This window comes from Dunckerocampus dactyliophorus, chromosome 11 (genome assembly GCF_027744805.1).
Source record: "Dunckerocampus dactyliophorus isolate RoL2022-P2 chromosome 11, RoL_Ddac_1.1, whole genome shotgun sequence".
NCBI classification, from domain to species: domain Eukaryota; kingdom Metazoa; phylum Chordata; class Actinopteri; order Syngnathiformes; family Syngnathidae; genus Dunckerocampus; species Dunckerocampus dactyliophorus.
Genome location: NC_072829.1, coordinates 26,689,906 through 26,702,303, shown reverse-complemented (window position 1 = coordinate 26,702,303; position 12,398 = coordinate 26,689,906). Strand labels below are relative to the sequence as shown.

Genomic DNA, 12,398 nt, shown 5'->3' with positions numbered 1-12,398 from the left:
TAATAATGATTTCTGCTGGTTCACAATCAGTCGAAATATACTCCTTATCAGAATTTTATGACCAGTTGAAAAATAGCAGGAATTTGCATTTTGCACTGTTGGATTTTGAGGAAGTTCTAAGTAGAGCTTCAAACTGCAAAAAGAAGAAATGGGAATGCGACAAAGTTTGCGTAAGCAATTTCTTGCAAACAAGTGAAATTAAACTGAAATAGTCTGTTCATCAGCTAATCAAAAGTTTAAAAATGTCTAGCCGTACGCCAGAGGATCTGATAACCTGTCCGTCAAGACACGGGATGACCTTTGACCGAAATGTTACTGGAGCCGAGTGCAGTCCAGTCACCATCAGCTGGCATCTGCGAGAGAAGGGTTTTAAGAAAAAAAAAAACATCTTCAAAGGCCTTGTCTCTTTCAACACCACAAAAGTGCCCATTTGGAATTTGCACGGGGGCACCAAACATGGGACATTGAAAGGTGGAAGAAAGCTTTATTCTCCGGTGGGGAAAAAATGTAACCTTGACGGTCCTGATGGCTTCCAACGTTACTGGCATGACAAGGAGATCCCACCTGAGATGTGGCGCCATCATGATCTGGGGTGCTTTTTCCGTCAATAGAACAATGGAGCTTCAGGTTGTGCAGGGGCGTCAAACAGCTGCTGGCTATGTCGAGATGTTGCAGGGGGCATCCCTCATGACTGAGGGCCCTGGTCTGTGTGGTAATGACTGGCTGGCTGTTTCAACAGGACAACGCTGCAGTTCACATTGCCCACCTGACAAAAGACTTGTTCCAGAGGAATAACCTCACACTTTTGGACCATCTTGCATGTTCCCCTGATCTAAATGCAACCGAGAACATTTGGGGATGGTTGGCAAGGGAAGTTTACAAAAAATGGACATCAGGTCCAGACAGTGGATGCCCAAAACCATCTTCACCACCTGGAGCAACATTTCCACTAGCCTCCTGGAATCAAGCATGCCCAAACCAATTTTTTAGGTGATTAAGAAGAATAGCAGAGCTACGATTACTCATTTTTTGAACACTTTATTTCCATTTTAGTTTTTTTTTTTTTTTGTTTAGCTATGGTCTTACACTTTTGATCAGCTCATGAACAACCTATTTCAGTCGGCGATAAATTGCTTACTCCAATTTTTTTTTTTCCTTTTTGAAAGTTTTCTTACAACCTTCTTAAGATCCAACAGTGCAAAATGTAAATTCTTGCAATTTTTCAAATGGTCTTAAATTTTTGATCAGGAATGTATACCATGTTCATTGCAAAAAAAATCACTGCCTTTTTATGAGCTCTCGTGTTTCAGTGAAGAAGTCTTAATCTTCAAATTTTAAGTGAAGCTGAGTTGAAAAGTAACAAATTATGAGGATACTGGGATACTTTATATTGTACATCCTGTGTAAAAATCACATGGTGACTTTTGGGAAGACAACTCCTGCAGATTCTCCATTTTTGAACAGAGTCAAGATTACATCTGAAAACAGGCTTTTTACTCCGTTGTGACCTGCTTACATGCATGTCTGTTTGGTGAGGCTGCTGAGGGCACAGTGTGAGTTCTTGCAGATAAAAAAAGATTTTAGTTTTGTGCCTGGTTGTCAGAGTACCCCATATTGTGTTTGATCATACCATCTACAGGTGTGCTTTGTAAACATTAATAACTTGTAGATCAGTGGTTCCCAAACTTTGCGTACCCCTTCAAACATCTCACTGTAAGTCATGTGCCCCCTACCCCTACACACTTAAAAAACATAAACCACACAATGAAAAATATTTGATATATTATCAAATATATGATATATTATGACATTATATTAAAACATCATGTGTCTTATTTTTCAACTGCACACATAGGCTACTACTTGTGTGTATCTCCTGGTAGGTTTGTCTTGTGTTTCTATTTATAACAAGCGGTGACAAGCTGTGGTGAACTGTGATCTTTATGCTCGTTTGCTGTGCTTTGGTCTGCAACAACATGGAAACAATTAGTACAACGCAACTAATTTCACACGGAAACATGTAAATATTATGAAACAAAGGCACATAACGTACAGAAATCAACCAGGAAATTCATTCAATACAAGGCTTATTACTGAGCCAAATGGCCATATGAGCACACATAGCATGAGATAATGCACAGCAGCACAGAGCTAACATTATTAAACCTTACCTCTGTGCATTTACACGCAGCAATAACATTTGTGAACAAGGACGAGGTGAAAGGAAGAATAGAAAATGCACGGCTGTCTGTGCAGCACGTACTGTAAGTCTTGTTCTGTCTCACACATGGTGTGTTCAAGGACTGACGGACAAAGTGGCTGCAACGCCCAAAGAAGAAACATTATAAAGCATAAATTTACTTACACGTTCAAAATTGTGGGCTTTCTACCATAGTCAGTGCATCCAGTCAACAAACAAATGACACAGCTCAGAAAACGCACTAAGTCACAGTACCACCGAAGAAGATCAGCTCTTATCTAGCACACAATAAAAATGATCTTGAAAAAAAATCTTCACGATTAAACACTTTCACTGCACAGCGTCATCATCATACATACTTGTTTGTTCATCTAACGCACACAGAACAATGAACAACTTCATGCTGTCACCTTTCTTCTGCACTGTGCTGCCTGCTGTGGTTGTTCACATGAGGCGTTCGAGCGCATTATGTAAATCTCAGTGTTCGGCACTAATGTTTTTAATTTTTATTCACGGCAATTTGCATACCCGTAGGGGTACGTGTACCCCACTTTGGTAACCTAGTGTGTCGATAATAACTCTCTGATTCACTTCTTTACACACAAATGCACAAAACTGAGAGTGATACAAAGTACTTGTGACATGTGCCTCATTTTATGTGGCGTTGTTGGCCACTGAGACTGAGGTGAGTAATGATATGCTATGAGTGGTGCAGCATAAATCCACATCAACATTATCAACGCGAATATGTTGACGCCAGTGTTGATTTAGCACGTATCACTTTATAGGCTCACAGTGTTGTTGCTATCAAATAATGCCTACATGAAGTGATATAGTTGTACTTTTTAACTTGCCAGTCCCGTGCATGTCTAGGCTTGGTAAAGTATTGAACACCATTAAATCATTAAACATGTAACTCTGGACTGTTTTTATGACCCTCACACTGCAAGCTCTGTGTCCACAGCACCATAAAAACCTGACTGCGTGATATCTGAAGGCGAGAACTGCTGAATTCTTTGTGGAAGTTTTACTTGATTGACATGTGCGGCGTCACGAATGACGAAGGACCTTAAAGGTTTTTGTGTGACATTTGCAACATATTTTTCCCGAAAATGCAGGTTGGAATCAAAATTTGACCCCTCGTTTACGTTCCTGCCAAGCAAAGCATATTCTGTTTATGGTTTACACAAATCATCTGAGCGTAATAGGTTTTGTTAAGAATATGGAGGCCATCACAATAAGCATTTTCTACTTGAAATTAAGCTTCTATGCATATGTTGTCCTTAAATGCATATTTGCTGCTCCACTTTGAAGCTGCCTTCAAAGAGTTGTGGATGGATTTGCTTCCTTAGCACTCCTTTAAAAAATGCTCTGCCTCCAGCAACAAATTCCCTCCCCCATGCACACACCCACTTTCACTACATTGTGTATGTTTGTTGGTGTTTATATCGCCAGCAGGGTGGTCATTAATATCGTGAATCATCCATATTTCCCCATGATTTTTTTTCCCGATGTGTACTTTTCCCCGTGACATTCAAACTAAAGCAGGCTCTTTATCTTCTGCGCCCCTCACTTACATCCACTGTGATATGATTTGCTTGTGTTTTCAATAATTAATTTTCTGAATGGTGAAGCCATTCTGTCAGTGCATCCTCCCAGAGGCCCCTTCTCAGTTTTCATCTCTCCATCATTCTTCGCTCCAGTAGCTCTCACAGGCCAACAGTGAAACCCTGAGGGCCATTGACAATATGGGGAGTGCTGGCAATTTTATCTCCTCATCATCTGTTTGTCTTGTTTCCCTCTGTAGAATCCCCACCCCGCAGGTAAAATAGAAGACCTTTTTAATTAGTCAAGGCCTTAAAGTGATGCTCGTTTTTCTAACAACAGCCATGGATTCGTCTCTCTGGAATGGTTGTTTAAGCTCTGTTTATTTAATATGAAATTTGAGACTATGAAGCTGTGAGAAACTCAGCCTCAGGAGAGCAAACACTGAATTGCAGAGCAGGAAAAAAGGCACATACATGTGCACATGGTGTTCAAAAATACCTCGTTGACCTGTGTCCACCTCTGCAGCAATGAATCTAAGGTCCTCTAGTCTGTGGCGGCCATGTCAGCAACATGGCCTCTTCTATTGGCCTCCAAGCAATGCTCCTAAAGGACATGGCTCGAGAATAGATAGAACAAGGGTATACCCATGTTGTGTATATATTCGCTAGCCTTTTTTTTCTTGAACAAAAGCACCCCAAGTAACTATTTCAGCGGTATTGACTGCCAGGACAACTGCAGCTTTTGTGTGCCTCTATTCCCCAAGTCCTGTTTGAAGTGTTACAGCAATTAAATTATAGTGTAGATGTGTTGCGGGTTGAATATTATAACCACTTTTTTTCATCTTCACAACAAATTACCATGTTTTTAGCCAGCTTTAATAAAAAACGGTGCAAAGATTCAACACCGCTGTCGCACTAACGTAGTTAAAAGTGCTGGAATGCCTATGGGCTGGTTTGCTATGACCTTGTGTACTAACTTTTAAATATCCCCTTCAGCTTCCATGCTAATTGGATGCCATACTTGCTCTGAATATCATTTAATGATTGTGTGCTCTGTCTCGATTCATACACACGCCGATGTTTTGATGACACACTACATTTCTTCATTTGTCTTGAAGGTGACGTTGATATCTTAAATCTGTTCTTCTGACAGGTGATCAGTCCAAGGTGTACACCTCTCACCCTAAGCCAGGTGTGATAGCCTCCATCTTAGATCAAATATCCATCCTCATCAGGCTCGCGGGTAAGCTGGAGCCTATCCCAGCTGACTTTGGTCACCAGTCTATCGCAGAACATATATAGGCAATCATTCACACTCGCATTCACACTTATGGGCAGTTCGGAGTCGCCAATTAAACTAATATGCATATTTTGGGAATGTGGGAAGTACGCAGAGAACATGCAAACTCCACACTGAGATGTCATTTCCTGACTGTTCGGCCAACGTGCTAACTTCTCAATCACCATGCGGCGAAATCAAACATTGCTCATATCCTGTAAAGCAGGGGTGCCCATTACATCGATTGTGATTATGACATCAGTCAGCTGACATTAAGCTCCCCTCCTGATTTGCTGTTGCGCCTTCGTAAGTAGTGAACAGATGTCTCAAGCGACACATGTCATATTTACGTCTAAAATGTTTTATTTTCTATTATTACGTCTACTATATTGGGCAATACGAGTATAAAAGTGACTATAGCGTGTTATTTCATATCTAGAGTTATTTCATATCTATTCATGCTAAAAAAAACCCCGTTGTAAACAGTTTTTTATGCTCTCTATGAAAATATTCCATTTATAATGAAGGAATCTTCTTTTCTACTTTGCGGAAATAGATTTATCACGGTCAGATCTGGAACCAAATAACCGTGATAAACACGGGATTACTATATTTTCGTTCACATTAGCGATGCAATGGTTGACAGTCTGATAGACTTCTGGCTTTTTCTCCAAACAAGAACTATCATCATATTTTAATCTCTCGTGACACCCCTACTAAATGAACATCTGTGCATCAGTCATGGGTACATAGTCGTGTTTATTTGGGTTTTCTTATTTTTAAAAGGAAGCGTTCTATTTAGGAATTTTTCTTGCAATTTCCTAATGTTTCTTCCTGCCCCTTGCTTGTTGGGTCATTTCCATAAATGAATACTGTTTTCGCTTGACCTGAATGGATCTGCAATAAGGCATGTCACGGAGTGTGATGCCTCATCACACCTGCACATGGATGAGAAGGAAGTCCATTAGAATAAGGTACATGGAGGATGAGGAAATGAGGGTGAATAAGGCCTAAGATGAGTGCTGTAAGCTGAGCAAACCACATAAAGGGGGCTTGACAAGCAGCCGGTGTTCAGTAAAAAACTAAATTGCAGCTTTGCTCAGTTCTGATAAAACTGCAGCTTGCAAGATTATAGCCATTTTTTTTTAATAATCTGCTTTGCAGGTTGGATTTTGCACCTTTTTAATTGGCAGATTTACCTGACAAGGTAGCTTACTTCATCTTTAAATAGCCTGATAAAAAAGGAAAACTCTCACATTTTTGGGCCCCCTCTCTTCAGTACCCTTCGTTGTAGTTATATCCTGCGCTCCCATCTTCAAAGACCACACATCTTCAAAACCTCATCAGGTACAAAATCATCAACTTTCTGAGCTTCATGCAATCAAGTTTTGAAGTTTAGGGAAAAGTTTTGTCTGTCATTGTCTCTGTGTAATGTGCTGAGCCTTTGGGTATTTTATGTGTGGTTAAGTCCCTCGTGTAAGGCTTTGTCTTGACTCCCAATTTGTCTGCAAGCTGAGGTCACTCACTAATCCTTAATTGTCCTCCAGTCCTCAGTTAACTGGATACAAGCTTCCCCCCCACCACCACCCTGCCCCCCACCACCGTGACCTTTCTGCCTTCTCATCCTCGTAACTCTTCTTCCCCTATTCGCTCCACTCATCTGTCACTCCCCAGTAGTGATAAAGTTATTTTGAAGTGAAGTGAAATAAGATGGCTTTTCCCTGGCACTGATAGATGGAGGTGAGGACATTTCCAAATAACCAAGTGATGGAAAGACACCTTGATATGGCAGCCTATCGAAGGGAAGGCTGCTGTATCATCATGCTGCAACCACTGCAGAATACGCAAAAGGGCGGGCAATATTTAAAGGTTATCCCAAACAAGATGATTTTCTTTAAACACATACATGTATGTACACAGGTTCCAAAGTGTTGGACGCTGCGGGGAACGTGTTTTAGGCCCAACAGGTCGGTTATTAGTGTCTACAACTCTTTACATTTGAGCAACTATAGTTCCTCCTAACTGCCACTAGCATAGCATTTGAAATGCCCTCCTCATACAAATGCTACATCCATGAAGTATTACAAATAATGCATTTTAGTTTGAGGTACTTTCTTCATGGACTATTTTATCAAAAACGTAAACAGTTACAGACCAAAGAACTGCCAATTACAACAACAGCGCTTCATTTAATTTACCGAACATTTTACAATTCCAAACACAAAATGACACTGCTTTACTTACTCTAGATCTGTTTGACTTTTCAACAACGCCATGACTGGGTTTAGCCTTAGGAGTTGATTTCAAAGGTTCCGGTGGGCTGGCTGCCGGACTCGGTCTCTCAAGATGAGACGGGTGAAGTGGCCGGTTTTCCTTGTCGGACGTTCAAGTCATAAAGGGATATTTTATGCTAGGCAGAGCTGAAGCTTTCTGGCTACACTGCAAACTTCCTCAGAGCAACGGTTTCGTTTTTCAGCCAAATAAAAAGACGAACACAGTGAGCCTTGCCATTACTGCACCCTCGACACAAAGTCTTGGCATGTTCTCCAAAAACTTCCAAAAATGTGCTTGAAACTCTTGTGATGTTTTTAGGCGATTACACAGAAAAAATACGCAGACAGGATGTCTTACCGGGATGATGCGTCCAGAGCATAGGGGCTGTCTTTGAAGTTTATTATCTTGAAAATCGACTTATACTGTATCTATGAAATGCATATCTATTTTATGCAAAAAAATGTGTGCCATTTCCTCACTTTTTAAAAATTTGAGATGATCTTTCAATGTGTTTTTGTATCTCTGTGTGTTGCACAGATTGCAAGCTCGGGTACAACATATGGTGCTCTGCATTACAAGATTATCTTACTGCGAGGGTTCAGTCTTACTTTCAATACACAGGAAGTCATCAAATGCAGTATCCTTTGGCAGTCCTCTATGGCGGAGGTTTTGTATGACAAGTTTACTGAGAGTGGATCATCTTTGGCATACTTAATGCTGATAAACTGTCTTGTAAACAGCAGTGCATTGTGGGATCAGGTCAGAAACTAGCTGATGATCACAGTTGCCATCTGTGGCTCAAATACAAGCCATTAACGTCCTAATGAACACAAGGACACTCGCTTTTATATGATACTGGCACTTACATGGCAGTGACTTCTACATAATGCAGACTTTGATCTAAACTCTCTGGGCTCATCTGTAATTATCCACATGGTGGATAACAGTTTCAGCCATTGTTGTGTTAGAAACCCACTCATTTTATTTCTGGCATCCTCATTTATGTTCTTCATGTGTCTGTTGCAGTCTGTGATTAACAGGGTTGCCATGACAAATTACTGTAAGTAAATAGCAAGTAGTCAATATCAAAGCTGTGAGATCTTAAGAGTGCATGTTCGCAGCTCAAATGTGACGTCTCCATTCTGTCTACCTGTCAAGGTCCTGACACGACTAAGGACCCCTGTCTGAAAGTGCGCTGTCCCCCTCACAAGGTGTGTGTCAGCCATGACTACCAAACAGCCATCTGCACCAATCACAAGAAGCCAACACACAGGTAAGGACCTGTCGTAGGACCTATTATGCACCGATGGGTTATGATTGCTGGTTGTCACCATGCCACAAGACCCGCCTGATAGCAGGGAAACATGAAAATCTGCTGAACCACCATGTGTAACTCCAATCTGCTTCAGTGAAAGGCTTACATTCATTCAATACCAATTAATTCTTGTCAAACAATACACTTATTTGTACACTCTTTGTGCACTATCACCTTTAATTAGTTTGTGCTTTCAACCTCGCAATGATCCCAATTTAATCTTTTTTTTTTAATCTTTGTTTCATTTCAAGACTCCACGATTCCCAAACCACATCTGAAAAGTAATTTTTTGCCCCTGCTTTTTGTCACCGGGTTTAATTGATTTCTTCAAGTCATTAGCTTCAAGTCAATTTGTTTTGATTCTTGCCCTTCATATTGAATTAATAACGCATCCAATTTACCGCTTAATGCATCAAATGACTCCACTGCAATCTGCATCATCTGCAGTATCACAATGCATCACTCACTTAAGCTATGGACCATGAACTCATTTTAGCCTGCTATAAATGTTCATATTTCATCATTTTTGGTGCAGTAACTAAATAATGTTGCATTATACACACTATTGAAAATAGCGTTATAAATAGCGTTAACGTGACTTTGGGAATAAAGTGGAAAAACTCAACTGTTCTCAAACAAAAGTTGTTGGTCTTCTTGTACTAAACAGATACATGCCAAGTTTGTCGTGATCCTCAGTTCATTAGGAGGTTGACGTCACACTAATTACAAAGCTGCCGTTGTTATCTTCACAAAACATTTTGTTTTCCTTCCTCAGGTACAAAACGGTGCTGCATGTTTTACTTGGGGTCTGTGTGTTTAAACTGAGCTGTGGACATTTACACAAGCAAGCCGCCAGCCACACTTCAAAAAGCCCTATGGAGGTTTCCAGTGTTAATTCTTACCCACCTCTGTCCTGCTGCGAGGGGGCTGTAGTACCATGAAATTAGAGCTTTTCCAAATTAGTGCAGCATGGGAGATCTCAGCAGGGTGCTGGAGCGCAGTGCAACGTGAGAGAACAAAAAGAGATTTTTTTTCCAGCCCCCTGTTTTATGATAATGTGCTTTTAGTCCACACATGTCTAGTCATCGTCATCTGCCTTTTAAAGTGCATGAAACCAAAACACATGTTAATCTTGTTATTGTCGCTGTGAAAAATAGCACTGAAAGGCATATTTCTTGTGTTAGATACGTGCTCAAATGATGAGAAATATTTACTGTTTTGTTACGCTTTTCGTCAATGAAAGCAGTCTCTGAATGAAGACTGGAGAAAAAGGAAGAAGTGACCTCACTTTGAGAACCCGCTGACTACAATGCTTTCTGTATTATTCTGGTGCAGTTTTGGATGAATTTATATTGTTTGTTGTATATTTTTTTATATTATGCTCGTTTTGCTGGAACACTCGAGGAAACAGAGTAAGCTTGTTCACATTTCCAAAAGACGCCATTCATCAGATGCTTTGGTATTTCAGCAAACTTTACCGAAATTGGGAATTAATGTGAATTACTGGTGAGTGTTTCTATCATCAGCTGTCCCGATTATCGGGGGAAACGCAAGCACTGACGCAAATGGAAATAAAAACTTAAAAACCCAGAAAACATTTGACCATGGAAAAGCATGCCAAGCTGTGTCTTGCTGTGTTTATAGATCTGTCAGTGTCAATCACTGAAGGTCAAACAACATATTTGTGGCCGATTTTGTGTGTGTTTATATCATAGTCATCATATCATAGTCAGTTATTATTGTGTTATTGTTGTGAATATGTCATGTTTTTGCTTTGCTGCGTGTTCATGGCTGTGTTTGTTTGAACCTGGGGGCCGACAAGTGTTCTCAACATAAATTGCTACCTAAACAGTGATCTCTGTCACTTGTCTTGTTGGCTATCTTGCAGTCGATCTGTCAGTTTCAGTAAGTAAATCCTTTTTTTTTTTTGACTAGATCTACAGTATCTATCTATTCTACGAATCAGAGTAATAGCATGGGGTTTCATGCCAGGGCAAGATAAGCAGCGATCGCCACTCACTGGTCTTCTATTTTGTGTGCAGTGTGCATAGAGCTGTCAGTGTCTTTTTTTTTTTTTACCTCTGGCACTTGACCACTGACCGTTCTACCATTTCAAGCTATTCATTGGACTTGAACGACTTGAATTTCAATAAATAACTGGAAAAATTGGGGTGTTCTAAAACTTTTGACCGTTAGTGTATTTATATATGTGTCTGTGTCTGTGTGTATGTGTGTGTGTGTGTGTGTGTCTATATACACATAGGTGTGTGTGTGTATGCGTGTATACATGTATGTATGTATGTATGTATATGTGTGTGTATATATATATATATGTATGTGTGTGTTTGTATATACTGTGTTTGTGTGTGTATATATATATATATATATTTTTTTTTATTATTATTTATTTATTTTTTTTTTTTTAAGTAGCTTGCAGGCTGAAAAAGTGTGAGCACAACTGTTCTAATGCCTGAAATATGTTTCTACTATATGCACGTCATCTGATAGATTGATATCAAAATCCGCTGTGTTTTTTCTTTTGATAAGGACAACCTGGCTCTCCGTCAACCAGCTGTGGTATCTTCAAAAAACAATCCTGTCCAGAATAAATTCATTCTTCAAAAGTGTATGACTGTATGGATTTTTTTTTTTTCGACAAGTGAATATTGACGTTTTCTTGTCACGTAGTGTGAAAGCCCGGAAAGGCAGCTTGGGCCAAAAGCACAGGCTTGAAGCCGGCACTCATGGGAGCTGCAAACTGTGCTCAGCACCGCATTCAAATCCAGTGTGTGGATCAGATGGACACACCTATTCCTCGAAGGTGAGATGCCATCAACATCTTTCTTACTATTATTTTCTTACTGTATTTTAACTCTAAATGTCAGCATGTTCCTGTACGGAGGTTTAATATATCCAGTATAAACAAATAGCCACAAGATAGGCTCCTCTACCTTTTTTCGTCTATCTCTACTTCTGAATCTTTCCTCCTTCTTGACAAAATGTCAAGGACCTTCAGGCCAGAAACCCAAGCACTCTCTTCTCTTTGGAAAAGCTCTTCTCAACTCTTCTGACCATCTAACTTTTGCAACCAGTCCCCTCGGCGACTAAGCGTATTCTCACCTCCATTTGATTGCATGTGGGTGTAAGGTAACACTTCCCTAGTAGCTGGGGAGTAAAAAGGTGAGGTAACACACTGCACTGTGCTAATGTCATTTGGAATAGTGAACCAGTGATTTTTGGATTATTTTGAGGTTTTGGGTATTTATGTTATGAAAGCTGGTGTTTATTATTAATAAGTAGTGAAGGCGAAGAATTGTGTAGATTGTACGACATATCCAGGATGGGTGTCCGTGCATGGGCTTGTGCATGAGCATGCAGGCCAGGCCAGATTGTACCAACTTTGGGAGTTTTGGTGTCTGACCCGGTACATATCGGAATTGGCTCTGGCCACCCGCATTGTGTTCGAAAATGGATGGATGGATTCAAATCCATGAAAAGGTTTTTTTTATTTTGAACGTTATTTTTAACGCTATGATTTCTGTATTGTTTTAAAACTTTAAAATGTCAGTGAAAAAAAAATATATAAATACATTTTATCGTGTTAAAAAATAGCTGAGAGCCAGATGCAGCCATCAAGAGAGCCACATCTGGCTCTCAGCTATTTTTAACACGATAAAATGTATTTATATTTTTTTTTTTCACTGACATTTTAAAGTTTTAAAACAATACAGCCATAGGTTCCCTACCCCTGGATTAGTGGCTTCCAAACTTTTTCTGTCAAGG

General features: G+C 40.0%; 1 protein-coding gene across 4 annotated transcripts in view; it reads left to right on the top strand.

Moving 5' to 3' along the window:
* spock1 (SPARC (osteonectin), cwcv and kazal like domains proteoglycan 1) overlaps window positions 1-12,398 on the top strand; it is a 96,601-nt gene that overhangs the window by 62,430 nt on the left and 21,773 nt on the right. For 3 of the 4 annotated variants that reach the window (XR_008572998.1, XM_054793115.1, XM_054793116.1), the window contains exons 4-5: window positions 8,459-8,573; window positions 11,304-11,436. Coding sequence is in view for 3 of the 4 variants with exons in the window: in XM_054793115.1 (XP_054649090.1) it covers window positions 8,459-8,573; window positions 11,304-11,436 (248 nt within the window). In the remaining variant the exon portion in view is untranslated. Of the gene's footprint in view, window positions 1-8,326; window positions 8,361-8,458; window positions 8,574-11,303; window positions 11,437-12,398 lie in introns of all 4 variants that reach the window. The other variant, XM_054793117.1, reaches the window with a different exon arrangement.